This window comes from Equus quagga, chromosome 10 (assembly GCF_021613505.1).
Source record: "Equus quagga isolate Etosha38 chromosome 10, UCLA_HA_Equagga_1.0, whole genome shotgun sequence".
Classification (NCBI taxonomy): Eukaryota; Metazoa; Chordata; class Mammalia; order Perissodactyla; family Equidae; genus Equus; species Equus quagga.
In genome coordinates, this window is record NC_060276.1 from 53,359,700 (window position 1) to 53,382,531 (window position 22,832).

At 34.6% G+C, this 22,832-nt stretch overlaps 1 protein-coding gene across 1 annotated transcript; it reads left to right on the forward strand.

Moving 5' to 3' along the window:
- Positions 1-1,650: 1,650 nt before the first annotated feature.
- On the forward strand, positions 1,651-12,779 carry CPXCR1 (CPX chromosome region candidate 1). Its single transcript, XM_046672858.1, has 4 exons — positions 1,651-1,963; positions 2,024-2,523; positions 2,735-2,808; positions 12,413-12,779. Exons 1-4 carry the CDS (start codon positions 1,651-1,653, stop codon positions 12,777-12,779), a joined length of 1,254 nt encoding a protein of 417 aa, XP_046528814.1.
- The last annotated feature ends 10,053 nt before the right edge of the window (positions 12,780-22,832 follow it).

Below are 22,832 nucleotides of genomic sequence, written 5' to 3' on the forward strand. Positions count from 1 at the left end.
AAAATTTAAAGTCTGTTTGAGAGAAAAATAGTTACACTTGAATTAACATCAAATTTTGGAAAAAAATACTTAAAGATAAAATTTTAAGTTAAATATGAGTATGAAATAACAAAAAGACCAGCAGTATTAGAACAAAAAACTCATGCTGAGTGAATAGAGAAAAGAAAGTTGCACAGGGCAGTGGGGTCAGATTATGGACGGGCTCTGAAGACTGAAGTATGAGATAAAGGCCTATGCCACTTTATGTCTTTAAATTCACCTGACATATACATAAATTCTGTCTAGATTAGCTCATAAAAGCAAGACATAAAAAATGGAAGCCCTGTTTGTTAATTTTGCAACTTCCTCGAGATTTCTTTCAGTCCACTTGCATTTGCCTTTCCCCACCATCGCCTTCAGTAAGAAACTTCCCTATCCATCTTTCTACTTAGGAGAAATCTTCCAACTCAGATTGTCCCAGTTCCCCTCATAGAAAGGAATAGCAGCTATATGGTTCAGAGAATCAGTATCCACTGAAGGTGTTTGAGCAGGTATGTGACATGAGGAAAGGCGCAGGAAAGAGGAGAAGAGTGAGCCAAGACTTTGGAATGAGGAAATCAGCTGCTATCAGCAGTAAAGCAAGCATGATGTGATTATCAGCTTGATTAGTGCTGAGGCAATGAAAATGAAAAGGAAATGGTGAATTTGAAAGATATTTTAATAAATGACTCAGAATGTAGTCTTTTTTCTTTTTGAGGAAGATTAGCCCTGAGCTAACATCTGCTGCCAATCCTCCTCTTTTTGCTGAGGAAGACTGGCCCTGAGCTAACATCTGTGCCCATCTTCCTCTACTTTATATGTGGGATGCTTGCCACAGCATGGCTTGCCAAGTGGTATGTAGGTCCACACCCAGGATCCGAACCAGCAAACCCCAGGTCACAGAAGTAGAACATGTGAACTTAACTGCTGTGCCACTGAGCTGGCCCCAGAGTTTGGACTTTACTGTTCAACTTCCCTCTCTTACCTGCTCTGCCTTCCCCTCCCACATAACTCATAATTGCTGCTCTTTGCATAGATATTGCTTAGAAAGAACAGATGAAAGAATAAAACAAAGGAAAAATTCCAAGGAAAGAATAGCTTGTTCTTCATACGAATTCAACCTTTTCATTTTCATGTAGGTCTTAATTCTCTCTTAAACATATATACTTATAAAAGACTGCCTTCTACTTTATGGTCTCATTTTAAAATCCCAGGTCAGTAATTCAGATCTATCTTGTTAAATAAAAATTCTATTTAATTCACCATCCAAAAGGGAATAATTGGGCTTTCTATTGGGAACTATATGTACTGTAGTGTGAAGAGTACATTTCTATATTAGCCAGAAGAGAGTTTATATTACTGCAAGTTTGTACAAGTTGCAGAACCAAGTAATGAGAATATCTATTTAATAGGAGTCATATTTGCCCTCAGGTTTGATTTTTCTTATTTTATTTTGTGGGTATGGGACTCTGATATTAAAGGTTCAAAAAATATATATTTATTTAAAGATGTGAGAAAGCTCTGGAATAACACATCCACATGCTTTTTGCCAGGACTAAGGAATGACTTCTTATGAAGTGGAGTATTCCTCAATTTAATAGATCTTCGTCTTTCTCATAAATAGAACCCAGAATGACTTCTCTTACTAAAGAAAGAAGTGATCCAGCTGACAATGCTCTCAGAAATCCAGAAAATGAGGCACCAAATGACTGTAGTACCAATATTCAGCCTTTATTTGCTGATTCTAATATAATTTCTCAGATGGAAAGCAACCCAGTGAACAGGGAGCTAGACACACCAACCTCCCAGGAGCATGATGTTCCTCAAGTAGCAGAAAACAATGAGCTTAAAATAGAGAAGACTCAAAAACATCCTCAAAAAGAAGACTTAAGGAAGGAAGAGTGCCTTCTCATTCAGATCCCCATTCCTAGAAAATGGATCTTTCTCACCTCAGGATTAGAAAGAATTATCTATCTGAATATCCCACTAGTAAAAATTGATAAAAACAATCCCTTAACTAATAGAACAAGATTCTACTCAGGAAAAGTGGAGATGAAAACAAGTAATTTCTGTCATAGCATCATAAATTACAAAATTCCTCTCCAACTCTCAATTTCATGGAGAAATCCATTCATCAACAATCACGAGATGAGAAGAATGATTCACCGTCTGCTGTGTGGGAGGCATTTCTCTCAGCCTGCAAGTCTTCAAAATACCGTATGGGTAAAGCAAAAATATACAGCATTTCTTCCTCGTCAGAATGTCCTCACCCACGTGGAGAAGGCCATAATATTGAGAAGACCTTTGAAGATGTACTACTACCATACCGTCATTGAGAGACTTACAGCAGGGAAATTTTACAAGTCAACTGATACTAAAGGGAAGGATGAATTCCACATTTTTGCAAGGCCTGTGTTCTGTGTCCCATCAACCCAAATCCAAGGCACATTTAATGGAAAAGATTTTGAGGATCATTTGAAATCTCACTATAATAGGAAGTTTATGGTCATAAGCAACAATAAGTGTTGGAAATACCTATGTCCTATCTGTGGGTGTAGTTTCAACAATTTGGATGAATTTAGACAGCATTTTTGTAGCTTTCCTTGGAATTAAGTTCAATTGAGGTGAATATATTTTAAAATTTAACTTCTAAAAATTCATATTTTGACTACCAAATTGAGACGAAATTGTATGGACATAAATTTTAAATTTTTAGATAGAGTTGCAGAAAGCAGCACAAAATAATAGGATATCTCGGGAAGAAACACCTTTGAGAAAAGAGGACAATTCGTAAGAAAACGTCTTTTTATACTGTACTAGTACAAATGGATCATCAAAATATCAGGTCCTTGATCTGTATTGGGTCAGCAACTGAACTAAGAAAATGTTTGCACTTTCTCAACATCCATTTCTGCAGGTAAGAATATTGTTAATATTATCAGATTCCAAGTTCACAGGATCCTGACAGTGATAGCAAACATATATGAGAGGGCTAGATAAAGTTCCACCAGATGTTTCTAAAGACTCTGCTAAATTTAATATCTGAAAAGTTCTCCATAAATTCAATAAAAATCATTTTAAAGGCATTGAAAGTTGCATTGTATGCTTACAACTAGGTAAAAATTCCTGTGCCTAGAAAAACAGTGCAAGTATTATAAATATGCTACATTCAGATAATAATTTTGATGATTCCAAATAAAAACTCATAAAAAGAAAATATTTTGGTAGAAGTGGAATAATTTGAGATAGAAAGGAACAAATAAACTGGTAGCATACAACCGTAATCATTTTTTTCTTGGATAGATGAAGCTATCCAAGATGAAGTGAAGCTTCATCACTATTGCCTACCATCACCACCCAAATTTTCCATTCCCCCATGTATATATGCACATTGCCCACACATATTTAAGGAATTTCCTGTCTTGCTACTTGCAGCTCAAACTTTGTACCTCTTCTTTCCTTTGATCTGTGTAGTCATAAAACTTAAAGGTAGACTCCATAGCTACACTTCTAAGTCAACTCATATTTATTGGTCACCCATTATGTGTGAAGCACTATGGTAAGATCATTAGATGTGTTAATTAATCTTCACAATAATCTTACATGTATGCATTTTTATGGTAAAATTAAATGTATAGAAACAGTTTCCGGGTAAGTGAATGACTTTCGCAGGTCACACATTTAGCAAGTGCATATTGTTGTTATCATATAATAAGGTAATATAGCTGGAATTTACTGGGAGGCTTGTTGCATATTATACCTTATTGAATAAGTATGTATAAAATAGCATATAGAATTTATTTAATCCATAGATATACTGCACTACATAAATCCTTCAACTCTCATGATGCAGAGGATAATTATGCTATATCTGAGACAGGTCAAATTTGTTCATCTGGAGGTAAATTTGCTGCTTCCAGATACAATTATTCAGTGTCAACAGTGAACAAGGTGAACAATTAAACGGATTAAGACAATATAGGCAACTATATCAAATGTTTCTCCATTTTTAAAAATACATGCTATTTGAATTTTTATCTCATTAAAGCAAATGAGATATGACACGTAGTTATACAAAACTGCAAGCCATCAGGTAGATGTCAATAAAAATAAAATACAAAAAATCTTTTGTTTGTCATTTTTCCTAACTGAAGATAAAATGAAAATAGCAATTGGATTTAAAAAGTAGTATTTATCGCTGTCATAGTACCATCCGTAGAATCCACATTTTAGCTGACACACCTCCAAAAAATTTGAAAATATTATTCAAATGCAGAAAAAACTAGTTGAACTGAATATTACTCACATTTTTGTCATAAATACAAAGGTATCTCTTGAGTTAAAATTTTAGAAATGATAAGTAAGAATGAGTTAGGACAGAATAGTGAAATCAGAATATTCTAAAATAAAGAATCCTAGATATATCCTTTGCTAGCAGCCCACTTGAAAGATGTTCTCAACTTCTGTGGAGATGGAAAGCAAGTTTATACCTAGAAAAAGTGAATGAGAAATGCAGTTCAATGTTTAAAAAGATTGTTATCTGTCTTTAAAAATTTGCAAACTAACTCAACACCTCACAGGTGTACTTATTTTTTCCCAAAGATAGAGGAACAAGCATGTATTTTATTCCTTTTATGATTGCATTAGTAATTTTCAGAATTTCTTCACAGAACATTATATTTTAAAATATAGGTACAGGATATTGCCTTTACTTAGTATACACACAGTAACTAACTTCTATAATAATAGTTTACGTTAACATCATCAAGACCAGCAAATTATATACTCAACACAGGGTAGAATACATTTTTAGAATAAGTAAGCTTATAGAACTCTGAAAATGGCAGCCTTTTATATTTTTATGTTCTGAAATTTTGACTAGTTAGAATTGAAGACTATATTCTTATATTTTATTTCAAAAATGTATCTTATAATGAACTTTTCTGTTTGCCTCATATTATTTATCTGTCATCAGTGTATTGAATATCTCTTGGTAAGTTATGTTTTTAGACATATTTAATCAAAACAATTCCAGGGTTTTGAAAGAATGAAACTGCATCAAACATATGGTAATAGTTTTATTCTAATTTATGCAAGATACTTTAAAAGTTAAATTGAAAGCATGAAAAAATATTCTAGGAAATCTAAAATCACAACAAAAGTGTACTTGCAAATAATAATTGATTTTATTCCCAATTCCATTGGTACATTTAGTGTCTAATACTATTCGTTTTCCATAGGAACAATCTGAGATGACTCACTTTAATCAATAGAAATAAAGGAGCTGAGAATACAGGCGTCTCTGAGTCTGATTTTGGATTTGTTTTTGCATCAGAGTTAGGATATGAAAGCTCCCAAACTGTGGATTTATATAGTAAGACTACAGTCATTCATATTAAAGAAAATAGCTTTCAATTCTAAGCAGACTATTATTATTCAATTTTCATGTATGAAATATATCATATATTAAAACACAATGTAGTCAGGAATTTGCTCAATTGTCAATTTGAAATTATTTAATTAAATCATGTTGAAATCAGCTTACAAATTTTATTATAAAGTTTGACTATTATGATGCTAACAACTGATATTAAACAATTTCACAATACATTCATTTTTCAAAAGGAAAACTTGGGTAACAAACATTTATAATTTATTCCATCTAGTAATCAGCTAAGAAAAATAGAGTCCTTATTGTATAATAAAGTAATGATTAGAATTATCTATAGATTTGATGAAGGATCATTTACTGTTCTTGTTATTGCTATATTCTTAGTATTCTTATTATCTGGGTTGAGGAAAAGGAAGGTGGTCATTAGCCTAACTATGGTTTAAATGTGTAATTCTCAAACTTTTCTGACTTACTGTAGTTTACACTAGCTGATGGGTGGTTTGTTTAGATAAAATTTGCCCTGTTTCTACATATTGTGAAGAGGCACTGGCAGCTGTTGTTCATAACTTTTCACAGGTGTTTGTACAGCAAACAACCTTGGAAGCTATAGATAGTATCTCCCTCTAGAGCAGAGGGTAGATTAGATTTCTTTCCTAACCAGGATATTAAACATAATATCACCCCCAAAGGCAAATGTTGGGCAAGTTTGCAAGCAGCCCTCTTATAAGATTGGGAGTTTTCTAAACTCTACGTTCCTCACTAATGACACAAACCCACTATGTGCACAATATTTACCTGTGCCACTTTGCATCACCGCTGCATGACTTGGAAGGCAAGGGGCAACGATGCAAATATAAAGCTCAGGCTGCCTGCTTTGCCATGAGTAATAAAATTCTTTGTCTCTAACCCTGGAATCTCATGTCCTATGTTAGAATCTATGAAACTATGGCAGTCCAACTTCAAGATTTTACCCTGGGAAAATCTCAAACTGTGCACAGTTCTTGATATTTGAAAGAAAGCTGCGTGAATAAAATCGTTTTTAACTAAATTTTGTTATTTTTAACCGGGTGACACCTTCTATTCCTTCAATAGACTCCAGGCACAACATCGTTGAGAGTGTAAGGGGGTTAACTGGGATGAAATATTTGTATGAATGTGTAAGTACACACAGGTTAATGAAGGAAGCATTGGGGTAATTGAGGAGTGAATCATTCTGTTCTTTACCAAACAACTACTTCTATGAATGGAAGAAGTTACATGTCTGTTACTGCTTCTGAATCTGTATTTATAGAATATAAATATGATTTAACTCTCACTAAATAAAATATTAGAAAACTTTCTCTTTATCTGGATATTCTCATGAATATACAGACTCCTTCTTGGTAACATTTAGAAGGACCTGGCAATCAGAGTAAGGACAACAACAACAAAAACAGAGCAAGGAAGAGATTTGCATTATTTAACTGAGAAATACTAGATTACTTATTTATGAATAGAGTAGGGAAAATCAGAGGCTCAAAGCTAATGCTAAAGTTTCAAGAAATATGTTAATATTTTTGGTGTTGCATGGTATTTTAATCTTTACTAAGCATTAAGCAATATATCCTTTTAGAGAGTTATTTGTGATGTTTTAGTGTAACCAATATTCATTTTTCAATAAAGTTGTTATAATTAAAATATCGTCGCATAAAAAATGTGTAGTGCATGAAATGTATGTAAATATAAAAGTATAGTTGCACTGCTAACAACATTTTTAAATGATTTCCCTTAAAAGAGGATTATGTCACCATACAGTATGGAGTAACAACAACAAATACATACTCTTAATATACTCTCTCTCTCTCACTTCATATATATATAATTATATCTATATTAATAATATAGATTTGCTTTGTTTTAGTCTCTGTGAGAGCTGATGACATCTAAGGAAGTGTAAAGAAAATTTCCAACCTAAGTCTGGAAGAGGAAAGAAAAATTTTGACATGGTTTTGCATGTGGATGCTATGGTATATCTCTTGGTATGCCACTCAGATATCCCTCTTGAGGACTGAGACATTCATTCTCCAAACATCACGGATTGTAGACTGCTGCCGCTCACAGTGGAGTCCCTTCCTAGTAATTGCCCCCAATCAGGGGAGCTGCCTCTCTCAAGGTTAGATCCTCTTTCTAGTACCAGCCCACATCCAATTACTGGCCAATGAGAAGATATAACATCTTTGCCCCTTTGCCTCATTTCAGGATATCACTGAAGTGCATCCCAGCTCCAGAGATCCCCTGAAATTGTCTAGTCTTTTAGCTGCTTCACATTTGAACTCTGTCTTTAAATAATACTGCTTCCTTCATTTTCTAACAGGTGTTGTTGTCAGTGGCATGCCACTCTACCCCACAAACACAAAAAAATTTCCTGAACATAAATCTCTATCTCAGAGTCTTTTTTCTGGTGAACCTGATCTAAGACAGTTTGGAACAAAGAAAGGAGGCAAGAAAATTAACAGAGACAAAAAGAGATAATATGACCTGATGTCAAAATCATTAACTTGAATGTGATTCAGAGGCATAGACAGGTGTTTTAATAAGAGTAAACCATCTGGGAAATCTGCGATGCATGAAGCAGAAGAGGGAAATGGATAATCACTAACTTTAAAAGTCATAGCTACAAGGTAAAATCTTTTTTTTTAAAGACTCTAACAGACTGTTCTAGATGTTATTAAAAGCTATGATAGACTGAGCATTTTGTTCTCGTTTGTATGTTTGGGAGTAGTTTTGTACACTTAGAACACATTTAGAAAATTATAGATCACATATTTGGATAGTCATAAACAACAGCACAGGTTTTCCAAGTGTACTACATTAGAACAAATTGAATATTAAGAAATATATATCAGATTAAGTTTCTCCACTAGGAAGATGAAACAACAAAAAATTCTCCCTCACATAATCACCCTTCCACAAATCTCCATTCTCTATATTTTTCATCCATATCAGTTTTAAAATTTCCAGTAAAGAAATCTGGCAATTCAATTTCATAAGAAATAGCACTCATTTATTTTCTTCACAAAGAAAGTATTTCTTTCTTATTTGTGTTGTATCTCTTCTTTCCTGAAAAGACAATACAAGTAAAGGAGAACCCTGAAAATCCTTCAACTTTGTTGAGGAGAGGGCAGCTAAAAATTAAGAATTCAATTTCCTAATCATATCCATTCAATCTTCATGTGTTTAATTATCAAACACAAAATCTATAAGGGAAACTAATCAACTTTGCTGAGTTCCTGCTATGTGCATAACTCTGTGTTAGGCACAATAAGAAAAGTATTTTCCAAACTTCAGTTAATGGTATTAACCACCTACGATATTTGCCATATCCAAATTATACGTGTGTTATTTTACACAATAGTTTTATTTAAATTGAATAATTTTTTGCTTAATTAATTTACAATAGACATGAATGGGTAATAAAAAAGAGACAGATATGAAATTTGGATAGGGCAATGTCCTCTGAAGAAAAAGCTGTACTCAAAGTTGGAGAGTACTGACTGGCAACTTCAAGGATAGCAAGATAATTAGGTCTTGATCTGCTGATTCAAGTTTCAGGGGTAGCCATGGGCAGGAAAGGATAAAAACGTTAAAGCTTAGCTGGCCCCATAATAAATATTCTGCAAACTATATGGGAAAAATGGAACTCCAGTCTGAAGAAAAATTTTGGCCAAGGAAATATGCAGAAATAGAAAGTAGGAGATTGGGTATCTGCAACTGATAGATTTTTATAAGACTATTATAGAGGGAGATTGCAATGACGATGAGGCCAAAACTAAAAAAAATGCTAGGGATGTGTAAAATGGGAGGACCTAAGGAAGAGATGTATGAGTTGGGGTTGAAAGATGGAGAGCCTGTAACAGGTATGACTTTTTGGACTAAGATAAAAGCCACCTTAGGAAAGAGTTTGAGCTGAAGGAGGAATGTAACATGAAGATTAAGGCCTAGAATGAAGTATGAAGAGGGTTGAAAGAAGAAAGGTTAAAAGAATATAACAATTTGAGAACAAAGGGATATATTGGACTTTTAAAAATGGCACTCAGGAATTGCTTATAGTTGAAGGAGGTAGATTGAAGATGGAGGATCTAAAAGTTGGAGGATGAGAAAGGAACTTGGAGGGGCTACTGAGAATTGGGGTGGGGGATACGAAAATGAGTGACAGACAGAAAAGTGGAGAAACAATTTCAGGAACAGCAGACAGTAGGGAAGAAACAATTTCAGATGGTCAATCCCCTCCTTATCAGTCTTAATAGATTGTCTTACTAAAAATGAACAGTGAATATAACAGTCCTGGCCAGGATTCAATAAATAGAGCTCACATGTTAGTGCACCACTGAAGTAATTTGGTTTTCTAACAGAGGTATTTGTACCACCTATAGGGCATCAACATCTATGGACCAATAATGTATAAGTGGTAGTCTGTCATTCAATGAGTTTACAAGGTAGTTAGGAAGATAAAACTTGCGTATATGAAATAGAGAACATTTAAGTGCTAAAATATGTTTCAAGAGTAATTCCAAAAAAATGAAAAATACAAATGAGCAAAGTATGAAATACAACTTTATAATAAGTAAGATAGGGATGAACTTTAAAATATGGACACGATACAGATATGAGGAGACTGGCAGAATGTTCAAATAATGTGAGGAGTTTAGTAAGTAAAAACATGAACAAAATTGATATATCCCCACATGTCAATCCTTTTGAGAAAACTAGCTCATATTACATGGCAAGTAGGCAGTAAATATCTTTCTAGTATACAATATCTATGATTCTTTCTTGTAGTACTAATATTCTATAAAAATAACTTTAGCTAGAAGGCATAGACATACTTGTGGAGAGCCCTAGAAGTCACACATAAATTGTAGGACCTGATAGTTGGACAAAAGTAGCACTTGTAGAGTGTCATGTGATACGGCAGTAGCAATGTCATTAGATGTTGCTGTCTGCAGTATGAACTGTAGAATAGAAGAGAATAGAGGATAAAAGATAAAGACTAACTAATAGAGTATTGTAGTCATGCAGGTATGAGGGCGAGTGGTGGCAGCAAGAACAGAAAAGGACAGATAATCCAATAAACATGGCCAAAAACAAAATGGCAGGCATTGGTGAGTGGTATTGAAAAATCCTGGCATAAAAAGTAGTGAGAGTCAAATACTATACCTATATTTCTTCCTTTTGGAACCATAAGAAAAGTGGTCGACTAGACTAAAATAAAATGAATGGAAATTGGTGCCAGTTTGTTGAGATGAGGAATCAGTTCTGGATATATTGGCTGAGGTCACAATTAATCATTAAACTGAAGATGATCTGGCTGCAGTTAAAAATAAGTGTCATATGTCAAGTAAATACACATTTATACATATATATTTGGAAATTCTCTATGCAGAGGTGGGAATGAAACCATGAAAATGGATGAATTATTGAAGTAATGGATTAGAGAGAGAAAACATAATTTGGAGGATTAAGTTTTGCAAAAAGTATTCTTAAAAAATGTGAAGGAAAATAAAAACCAGAAAAAAAGACAAAGTGGAGCAAGCAGAATGGTAAAAGTGGAACCAAGGAAATCCGTGTCCTAGAAGCAGGTCTAGCAGCAATGATTTCCCTCAGCTTTTGTTTGTCTGGGAAAGATTTCCTTTCTCTGTCATATCTGAAGTGTAATTTTGCTGGGTAAAGTATTCTTGGCTGAAGGTTTTTATCTTTTAATATTTTTAATATATCATTCCATTCTCTGCTAGCCTATAGAGTTACTGTTTGAGAAATCTACTGATAGTCTAATAGGTGTTCCTTTGTGGGTTATTTTCTTCTCTCTGGCCACTCTTAATATTCTTTCTTTGTCATTTACTTCTGACAGTTTTAATATAATGTTCCTTGGAGAAGGTCTTTTTTTTGCAGAGATAATTAGGTGTTCTTTAGCTTTATATATTTCTATATCCAGTTCCTTCCCCAGGTTTGGAAAGCTCTCAGCTATTATTTCTTTCAATAAGCTCTCTGCTCTTTTCTCTCTTTCTTCTCCTTCTGGGATAACCATTATCCTTATATTACTTTTCCTAATTGAATTTTATATTTCTCAGATAATTTCTCCATTTTTTAAAAATCTTAGTTTTCTCTTCTCTTCCACCTGAATAATTTCTAGATTTCCAGCTTCAAACTTGCTGGTTCTCTCTTCCATATGGTCTGCTTTATTTCCAATGCTTTCAACTTTATTCTGCATCTCATTTATTGTTTTCTCTAGCTCAAGAACTTCTTTTTGCTTTTTTTCTTTTTTAGAATTTTAATCTCTTTGGTTAAGTACTCCTTATGTTCATTAGTTTTATTCCTGAGCTCACTGAACTGTCTTTCTGAGTTTTCTTGTAATTCACTCAGTTTCTTCATGACAGCTATTTTGAATTTTCTATCAGTTATATCTCAATCTTCTGTGATGTCAAGTTCGGTTTCTAGAAAGTTGTCATTTTCTTTCTGTGTACTGTGTTACATAGTTCTTCATGGTACTTGATGAGTTGTTCTTCTACTGGCACATTTGTGCTAGCAAACACCTGTCTTGTTTGGGTAAGGCTTTGTTTACTTGATCCTGAGCTCCTTCTGGCTGTGCTTGAGAGACTGTACTTTCCACCCTCCACTGCCTCTTCCAGAGGCATTGTCAGTGCCCTTGTGCTGTTTGTGCCTCTGAAGTTACTGGTACCTTGCTGTTTATGATATTTCTGCAGTCATGGGGTTTACCTCTGAGGTCACTGGGCTATGAGCAACTCTGCTGCTTCCAGTGTCACCTGGGTCACGTGTTCCCCCACTGAAGTTGGGGGAGGTGTAGTGCAGGGCTCAAGCTAGATTCCTGGGTACATCTGCAATGTCTTAGTTTATTGGGTCTACAGGCACAGCTGCTATGGGTGGGGAAGCCAAAGTTGCCAGCACCTCTGCTGGGCATGATTGAGGTCATGGGCTCCACTGTCGCTGTTACCTGGTTCCCCACAGGCTCTCCACAGCCTGTGCACTGATACTGCATTTGCTTCCTGTGCTGTTGCTCCCAGGTTCTGGGGGTGCTGGCAATGCCGCTGCCAGGGGCACTGGGTTCACAGATGTAGCTGTGACTTCCAGATGTCTAGGGTCATGGGTGACACCACCACAACCATTGGAGGAGGTTTATCTGGGTAATAAGCACTGTCTGGACTCCCAAAGCCTCTTGGCTCAGGTGCTTGTGCAGTTCCTGGAACCTCAGATCATGGGGACTGCTGCTCCTGCAGAGGGCCCAGGGTCTTATACGCAGCTCCTACTGCTGGCAGAGCTGGTGTTGTGGTGCCACCACCTGGGGCTGGCTCACAGGCACTGCTGCAGCTCCTGAAGCCTCAGATTGCAGATGCCACCTATTGCTGCTGGAGGAGGAGTAGGGGCTGAACTGTAAGTGCCATTGTGGCTTCTGCAGCTTCTGGTCTTGGGCACTGGCATGATTCCTCGAATCTCAAATCAAGGACACTGCCACCGCTGCCAGAGGTAACAGGGTCTTGAATGCAGCCCCTACTGCTGGAAGGGCCAATGTCAAAGGTACACTGCCAAGGCAGGGGTTTGGTCACAGGTATCGTTGAGATTCCTGGAGGCTTTGGTTGTGGGCCCACATTGATTCCTGGCGCCTCAAGGATCATGAGCTGCCTGGATTCCTGGGATCTCCATAAGGGGGTATTACCTCACTTCCAGGGGCCTCTATTCACTGGTGCACCTGCAATTACTGGAACCTCAATTTTGGGGAGCTGCCACCACTACTCCTTTGTTTCGACCATCTCCAGGAGATCCATTCCACCCACTTTCAGATATATAAATGCATAGATCTCTCAAGCATTGTGGTGTGCTGTGCAGAGAGTACTTTGTTGATCTACTGGTTGTAACTTAGAAGGGAGAGAAAAGGGAACAGCTCACTCCACTATAATGTTGACATCACTCTCCAAATTACCTTTTCTGATCAAAATTAAATAAAAGTAGAAATTAAAGCCAGAAGGAAAACTGGAAAACACAGAAATAAGTAAAAATTAAGCAACACACTGTTAAATAGCCAATGCATGAAAGAAAAAATCACAAGGGAAAATAGAAAAAAATCTTGAACAGATGAAAATGAAAATACAATTTAACAAAACCTATGGAATGTAGTGCAAGCAGTGTTGAGAGATGCATTTATAACTGTAAACTCTTACATTAAAAAAAGAGAAGATCTCAAATTAACAACCTAACTTTACATTAAGGAATTAGAAAAAATAAGAATGAACAGAACCCAAATCATTCAGAAGGAAGGAAATAACAAAGATGAATGCAGAAATAAATGAAATAGAGAAAAGAAATACAATAGACAAAAGCAGTGAAACCAAGAGTTGCTTCTTGGAATAGATCAATAAAATTGACAAATCTTTAGTTAGATAGTCTTAGAAATAAAGATAAGACCAAAATACCTAAAATTGGAAATGAAAATGGGGACATTACTACTGATTTTACAGAAAAAAAGAAGGATTATAAGGGAATGCAATGAAAAATTGTATGCTAACATACTGGATAATCTAGATGAAATATAGATTCCTAGAAACACCCAACCTTCCAAGACTAAATCATGAGGAAATAGAAACTCTGAATAGAATGTTACTGGTAAGAAAATTGAATAAGTAATCAAAAACCTGCCAAAAAGAAAAGTCCTGGATGACATGGGTTCACTGTCAAATTCAACCAAACATTTAAATTAGAATTAATACTAATCTTTCTCAAATTCTTCAAGATAATTAAAGATGAGGGGATGCCTCCCAACTCATTCTATGAGGCCAGTGTTACTCTGATCCAAAGCCAGACAAAGACATGACAAAATAAGAAAACTACACACAAATATCTCTGATTAATATTGATGTAAAATTTCTCAACAAAATACTGGCAAAACAAATTCTGGAGCAAACTAAAAGGATTATACATCATGACGAAGTGGGATTTATTCTTGCAATGCAAAGAGAGTTCAACACATGAAAATTAATCTATGTAACACACCACATTAACCAAAAGAGAGAAAAGAAAACCCACATGATATCTCAGCTGATGCCAAAAATGTATTTGACAAAATTAAAGACATTTTCATGAGAAAAACACTCAACAAAAAAAGGAATAGAAGAAAACTTCCTTGATGTAATGAAGGCCAAATATGAACAAACAACAGCTAATGTCATACACTATGTTGAAAGACTGACAAGTTTTTGTCTAGGAAAAAGACATGGACCACTTCTATTCAACATAGTATTGGAAGCCCTACCCAGTGCAATTAGTAAAGAAAAATAAATAAAAGGCATCCAAATAGGAAAGGAAGAAATAAAATTATCTTTGTTTGTAGATGAGATGATCTTATATGTAGAAAATCCAAAAGATTTCACACACACACACACAAACTGTTAGAACTAATAGACAATTTCAGCTCAGTTGCAAGATACAAAATCAACACACAAAGATTAGCTGTGTTTCAAGACACTAAAAATTATCAATCTGAAAAGGAAACTAAGAAAACAGTTCTACTTATAATACTGTCAAGAAGAATAAAAAGCTTACAAATAAATGTAACCAAGGTGACAAAGATTTATACATAGGAAACTAGAAAACATTGCTGAAAAACTTAAAGACAAATAAATGGAAAGACAACTCATGTTTAAGGGTTGGAATATGTAATATTGTTAAAATGTAAATACTGCCCAAAGCAATCTACAGATTCAATGCAATCCCTATCAAAATCACAATGATGTTTTTTGCAGAAATAGTCTTACGAGTCACAGAGAATCTCAACAAAGTATAGATAGACAAAACAATCTTGAAAAAAATAACCAAGTTGGAGGTTTCACATTTCCGGATTTCAAAGCTTACTACAAAACTATAGTAATCAAAACAGTGAGGTATTGGTATAAAACCATATAGGTCAATAGAATAGAATATAGAACCTAGAAATAAACTCTCATATTTATTATCAAATGATTTTCAATAAGGGGGCCAAGGCCATTCAATAGGGAAAGGACAGGATTTTCAACAAATGGTGCTGGAAAAACTAGATAACCATGTGCAAAAGAATGAAGTTGAAACCTTATATTACACTATGCACCAAAATTAAATAAAAATGGATTGAAGATGTAAACATAAGAGCTATAATTATAAAAGTCTTAGAATGAACCGCAGGGAAAGTGTTTACTGACATCGAATTTGGAAATTATTTTATAGCTATGACACCAAAGGGACAGACCACAAAAGAAAAAATAAATTTGAGTTCATCTAAATCAAAAACTTTTGTGTATCATAAAACATTATCAACAGATCAAAAAGGCAGCTCACATAATGAGAGAAAATATTTGCAAATAATATATATAATAAGGGATTAATACCGAGAATATACAACAAACTCCTGAAATTCACCATCAACAAAAAACACAACTCAATTAAAAATGAGCAAAGGACTATTTAAGTCCCTAAGACATTTCTCTAAAGAAGATGTATATATGGCCAATAAGCATATAAAATGCTGCTCAATAACACTAATCATTAGGGAAATACAAATCAAAACCACAATGAGGGACCATTTCACATTGATTAGGATGATTATTATAAAAATAAAACTAACACATATTTGTAAGGATGTGGAGAAAATGGAGTCCTCGTGAGTTATTGATGAGAATATAAAATTATGAAGCCACTGTGGATAACACTATGACAGTTCCTGAAATAATTAAAAATATAACTGACATATAATCAGCAATTCCACTTCTGTATATATACCTAAAATATTTGAAAACAGGGACTGCAACAGATCTTTGTGCACCAATCCATAGCATCATTATTCACAGTAGACAAATGTGGAAACAAGTCAAATGCCCATCACAGGATGAATGAATAAATGAAATGTGGTGTATATATACAACAGAATATTATTCAGACTTAATAATGAGTAAAATTCTGACAGATGCTGCAACATGGATGAACTTTGAATACATTATGTTAAGTGAAATATACTAGACACAGATGGACAAATATTTTATCATTACATTTATATGATGTCCTTAGAGAAGTCAAATTTACAAACCCAGATATTAGGATGGTGGTTGCCAAGGGCTGGGTTGGGTGAAGGGAGTGATAGGGAGTTATGATTTAATGTGTACAGAGTTTCAGTTTGTCAAGACAGAAAAGTTGTGGAGATGGATGACATAACAATGTTGCATAACAATGTAAATGCGCATGATGCCACTGAACTGTACACTTAAAAATGCTTAAAATGGTAAATTTTATATTATGTATGCTTTATCTCATCAAAATAAATGAGAAATTGCAATGAAAATTATAAAATACATTAAGATGAAGTGAAATGTAAACACAGCATACCAACACTTACAAGATGCAGCTAAGGTAGGGCTCAGAGGGAAATTTATAGTTGTAAAAATCTATGTTAAAAAAGAAGAAAGAGACAACTCAAATCAACAACCTAACTTTCTATGTGTTTTTTATTATTATTATTTTAATTATTTTATTTTTTTCCATTTTCTCCCCAAAGCCCCCCTGTACACAGCTGTATGTTCTTCATTGTGGGTCCTTCTAGTTGTGGCATGTGGGACGCCACCTCAGCATGGTTTGATGAGCAGTGCCATGTCCGCGCCCAGGATTCAAACCAATGAAACACTGGGCCGCCTGCAGCTGAGCACACGAACTTAACCGCTCAGCCACGGGGCCAGCCACTAACTTTCTATCTTAAGACATTAGGCAAAAGAACAGCAAACCAAATCTAAAGTAAACAGAAGAAAGGAAACAATAAAACATAGACCTGAAATTAAGTGAAATAAAGAATAGAAAAACTGATAGAGAAAATCAATGAAAGCAATAGTTTGCTCTGAAAAGATCAACAAAATTGACAAATGTTTAGATAGATCAAGAAAAAAGAAAGATGACTTAAATTACTAATATTACGAATGAAAAAAGGGCAGTACTCTCACTCTTACAGAAATAAAAATGATTATAGGGGAATACTGTGAAAAATTGGCAGCTCAAAATTTAGAAATCCTAGATGAAATGGACAAATTCCTACCAAAACTGACTCAAGAAGACACAGAGAATCTAAATAGACCTATAAAAAGCAAATAGATTGAGTTAGTAATCAAAATTTTTTTCACAAATAGAAGACCAGGCCCAGGTGCCTTCACTAGCTAATTCTACCAAACTTTTAAAGAAGAATTAATACCAAATTTGACAAACACTTCAAAAAAATAGAAGAGAGAACGCATCCGAATTCATTTTATAAAAAACGGTATTACCCTTATATGAAAAACAAAGACATCACAAGAAAATAAATCTACAGGGCAATATGCCTTATGAATATAGATGTAAAGTCCTCACAAAACATTAGCAAACTTAATCCATCAATATCTAAAAAGGATTACCACTGTGACCAAGTGGCATCTATCTCCAGAATGCATAGTTTGGTTTAACATCTAAAAGTTTGTTTTGACATACTGTATCAATATAATAAAAGATAAAAACTTCTCAATAGAGAATAAGCATTTTACAAAACTCAACAGCTCTTCATGATAAAAAACACTCAACAAAGTAGGACTTGAAAGGAAATTCTTCAACCTAATAAAAGGTGCCTATGAAAATCCTACCGTTAACATCATACTTAATGGTGAAAGATTGAATATATTTCTCCAAAGATCAGTAAGAAGACAAATGTATTCTGCTCCTGCCACTTCTATTCGACATTGTATTGGAGAGTCTCACCAACTGTGCAAAAAAAAAATGGAATAAAATCCAACGTGGGAATTTTGGAAAGGAAGAGGTAAAAATATTCTGCAGATGATGTTTTGTATATAGAAAATTCTACAGACCCCACTAAAAAAATTATCAAAACTAACACATGAGTTCAACAAAGCTGCAGAGTAGAAAATTGTACCCAAGTTTGGAGTACTTTATAGAGCTACTCTAAGGCTGTTTATATAAAAATGAAAATTATAAAATTTCTACAAAGAACCACTCAGTTGTATCTATGATGAAAGATAGAGTAGATAATGCACTTGCTCTGAAGGCTGCAGACTTTGGAGTCACAATGAGTCAGATTAGCACAGATATTTCTGCAAAGAAGCAGCAGATATAATTTTGGGTGATGATTTCTAAGCCATAAGGTGTGCAATTAAAGAGGGTAAAAGTTAGCATAATAATCTTAAAAATGCTGTTATATTCAACTGGGCACCAATATAGCTGCATAAACTTTAATCTCAAAGTGTACATTAATGACACATTTCTAATCCTTTCAATGACTTGCAGATTTTATAAATCAATGTCAGTATGCATGAACTTCCAGCTTTGGAGTCAGAACAAATCCAGTGAATAAAAATATCATTTGTAAACCTCTGTACAACTGGAAAGGTAGCATTTTGACAAAAATCTTGATAATGAAAATACTTGTTTCAACAATCATTGTGTGCAGTACTTTGTCTTTTGATGGGAGATATGAGACAATGTGATAATGATGAGACACAACAGTGACCTTCGCATTGCTTGTATTTTATGACATGTTTAATGCATAAGTTCCAGATCCTAGAAAAAACTCTGTATCAGAGTGCATAGTGGCAGGAATTATACAGGGAAAAGATGTAGAAGTATATTAGTTTAATGTGATCATTTATCTTGAAGTATGATGCATATTGCATTTTTCTTTTATTAACTAAGAATTGTAATCTGAAGATCAACTGGAAAGGCAAGTTCAAGAGGACAAATGAGGATCTGAGAACTTCTTAATTTCTTTCTATTTCACTGATTAAAAATGAGCATTAGTGGTAAAGACTTGATTTGAGACTTTAAGCTGCTGACAGTCTCAAATGAAATTATGCAAGTTTGATTACATGTTCTTTGATTTAAATTGATTTCTGTGACTGAGGGGAAATTTCTAAAGCAAATGGGCAGTTAAAAACAAAACCAGAATTACCTTCTGCCTATAAAGAAGGCTAGCAGTACAAATACACTATCTACCTTAATTGTTATTGACATGTATACATATATACAGATAGATAGATAGATAGGTAGATAGATAGATATGCATTTTAAAATGTAGTATTTATAGTGGCATTGCTTTGTTACTAATACACTAATAAAATTAATCATTTCAAAGACATTCTGTTTGGTTTAGAAGTTGAGTTCCAAGAGTTCCATATTTCAGCTATCGTAACTACTTTTTCCAGCAACATAAGAAGCTCAGATAGCTTATGCTACCATTTTGTATTTCAAGGTTATTTTTGTAACTAATAGATTTTATTTTTTGAGAAGTTTTAGATTTGCAGAATAAATTGAGTAAAAATTACGGAGTTCTCATATACCCCTTCACCTCTCAAATGTTATCAACTTTGCGTTACTGTAGTATATTTCTTACAATTGATAAACCAATATTGATACATTACTATTAAGTCATGTACATAGTTTGCATTAGGATTAACTCTTTGTGTTTGTGTTGTACATTCTATGGATATTGACAAATATATAATCACATGTGTCCATCATTAGAGTATCATACTAAATAACAATTTCATTTTGCTTAAAGTTCCCTGTGCCTTATTTATGCATTCCTCCTTCCCTCTCCCATCCCCTGACAACCACTGGTCTTTTTATTGTCTCTATAGTTTTACATTTTTCCAGAATTTCATATGGTTGATGTCACACAGTATGTAGCCTCTTTAACTGGCTTCTTTCACTTAACAATAAATATTTAAGTTTCCTCTATTTTTTTGTGGCTTGATAGCTCTTTTCTTTTTGTCACTGAACAATATTCCATTGTATGAATGTATCAGAGTTTATTTATTTGCTCACCTACTGAAGGGCATATTGATTGCATCCAAGGTCTGGTAATTATAAATAAAGCTGCTATAATCATTTATGTGCAGATTTGTCCATAAGCATAGTTATCAACTCATTTGAGTAAATAGCCAGAAATGCACTTGCTGGATCGTATGGTAAGATTATGTTTAGTTTTGTAAGAAACTGTCAGCCTGTCTTCCAACATAGTTGTACCATCTTGTATTCTCAGTGGTAATGAATGGGGGCTCCTGTTGCTCCACATTCTGGTTAGCATTTGGTGTTGTCTATGTTTTGGATTTAGCCATTCTAATAGGTGTATAGTGATATCTCATTTTTGTTTTAATTTGCATTTCCTCATGACTTATGATGTGTGGTATCTTTTCATATGCTTGTTTTCTATGTGTATATCTTCTTTGGTGAGGTGTCTGTTAAGGTCTTTGGCTCATTTTTTTTGAGGAAGATTAGTCCTGAGCGAACACATACCACCAATCCTCCTCTTTTTGCTGAGGAAGACTGGCCTTGAGCTAACATCCGTGCCCATCTTCCTCTACTTTATATGTGGGATGCTTGCCACAGCATGGCTTGACAAGCAGTGTGTAGCTCCACACCAGGATTCGAACTGGCAAACCCTGGGCCACTGAAGCAGAACGTGTGAACTTCACCTCTGCACCACCAGGTCAGCCCCCTTTGGCTCATTTATTTGTTTTAATTAATTTTTAAAAATTTTTTGAAGAAGATTAGCCCTGAGCTAACATCTGCTGCCAATCCTCCTCTTTTTGCTGAGGAAGACCAGCCCTGAGCTAACATCCGTGCCCATCTTCCTCTACTTTATATGTGGGACACCTACCACAGCATGGCTTGCCAAAAGGTGCCATGTCCTTACCTGGGATCTGAACCAGCAAAACACGGGCTGCCGAAGTTTAACGTGAGAAATTAACCACTGTGCCACTGGGCCAACCCCAACCCCTTTGGCTCATTTTTTAATCAAGTTTTTTGGTTTCTTATTGTTGAGTTTTAAAAGCTTCTTTGTATATTTTGGACATTAGTCCTTCATCATATGTTTCTTTTGCAAATATTTTCTCCTAACCTATGACCTATCTTAACAGTGTCTTTTGCATTGAAGAAGTTTTTCATTTTAAGGTAGTCCAATTATTATTTCTTCCATGGATCATGCTTTTGTTGTTATATCCAAAAAACCATTGCCAAACCCAATGTCATCTAGATTTTCTCCTATGTTATCTTCTAGGAGTTTTACAGTTTTGCATTTGCATTTAAGTCTATGAACCCTTTTGATTATAATTAAATATGATATTAGCTGTAGGTTGTAGATGTTCTTTATCAGGTTGAGAAAGGTCTCCTGTCTTCCCAACATACTAAGCATTTTTATCATGAATGGGTGTTGGATTTTGTCAAATGCTTTCTCTTCATCTTTTGACGTGATCATATGATTTTTCCTCTGTAACTTGTTAATTTGATGAATTACGTTAATTGATTGTGAAATGTTGAACTAACCTCACATACCTGAAATAAAACCCACTTGGTGACGTTGTATAATTCTTTTCATATATTGTTTTACTTGGATTGCTAATGTTTTGTTCAGGATATTTGCATCTATGTTCATGAGAGACATTAATCTGTAGTTGTGCTTTCTTGTGATGTCTTTGTCTGATTTTCATATTGCTGGCCTCATGAGTTAGGAAGTAGTCACTCTGCTTCTATTTTCTGGAAGATATTGTATAGAATTTGTACAATTTGTTCCTTAAATGTTTGGTAGGTGTCACCAGTGAATCTATTTGGGCCTGGTGCTTTCTATTTGGGAAGATTATTAATTATTGACTCAATTTCTTTATTAGATATAGGCCTATTCAGATTATCTATTTTTCCTTGTGTGAGCTTTGATGTATTGTGTATTTCAGGGAATTGTTCCATTTCATACAGCTTATCAAATTTGTGAGCACAGAACTATTCATAAGATTTCATTATTATCCTTTTAATGCCTATGGGATCAATAGTGATGGCCCAATTTTCATTTTAGATATTAGTAATTTGCATCTTCTCTCTTTTGTTCTTAGTTAACCAAGCTACGAGTTTATCAATTGTATTGATCTTTTCAAAAAAACAGCTTTGTTCAAGGTTTTTTGTCTTTTGGCTTCTTGGGCTTGGTTTTACTGCAGAAGATGTGATCACTGTTAGATCACTGTGGTTTTCTTTTCTTACTAAGATAGTAAGCATGAATCTCTGAGTTGTATGTTCGAAAATGAAGCTTCAAATTGTGGAGCAATCATTTACTTATTGAGCATCCACATGGAAGAATCATGAGAGTAAAAAGGGACAATACAATTTATTTAAAAGTTTGAGAGTTAAAAAATTATGTGTCTTATCCCAGCTTTGCTACTAACTAGATCTGTGTTCTCAAGGTGGGAAGGGGGGCAAAAACACTTGGCCCCTTAACACCAGGCTCCATACTAGGAAAATAAGGGGGTTGGATACTATCTAAAGAACCTGATAGCTATGACATACCATGATTCTATGAAATTGTTAGACCTTCTTTTTTTACTGAGCTAAATAATAA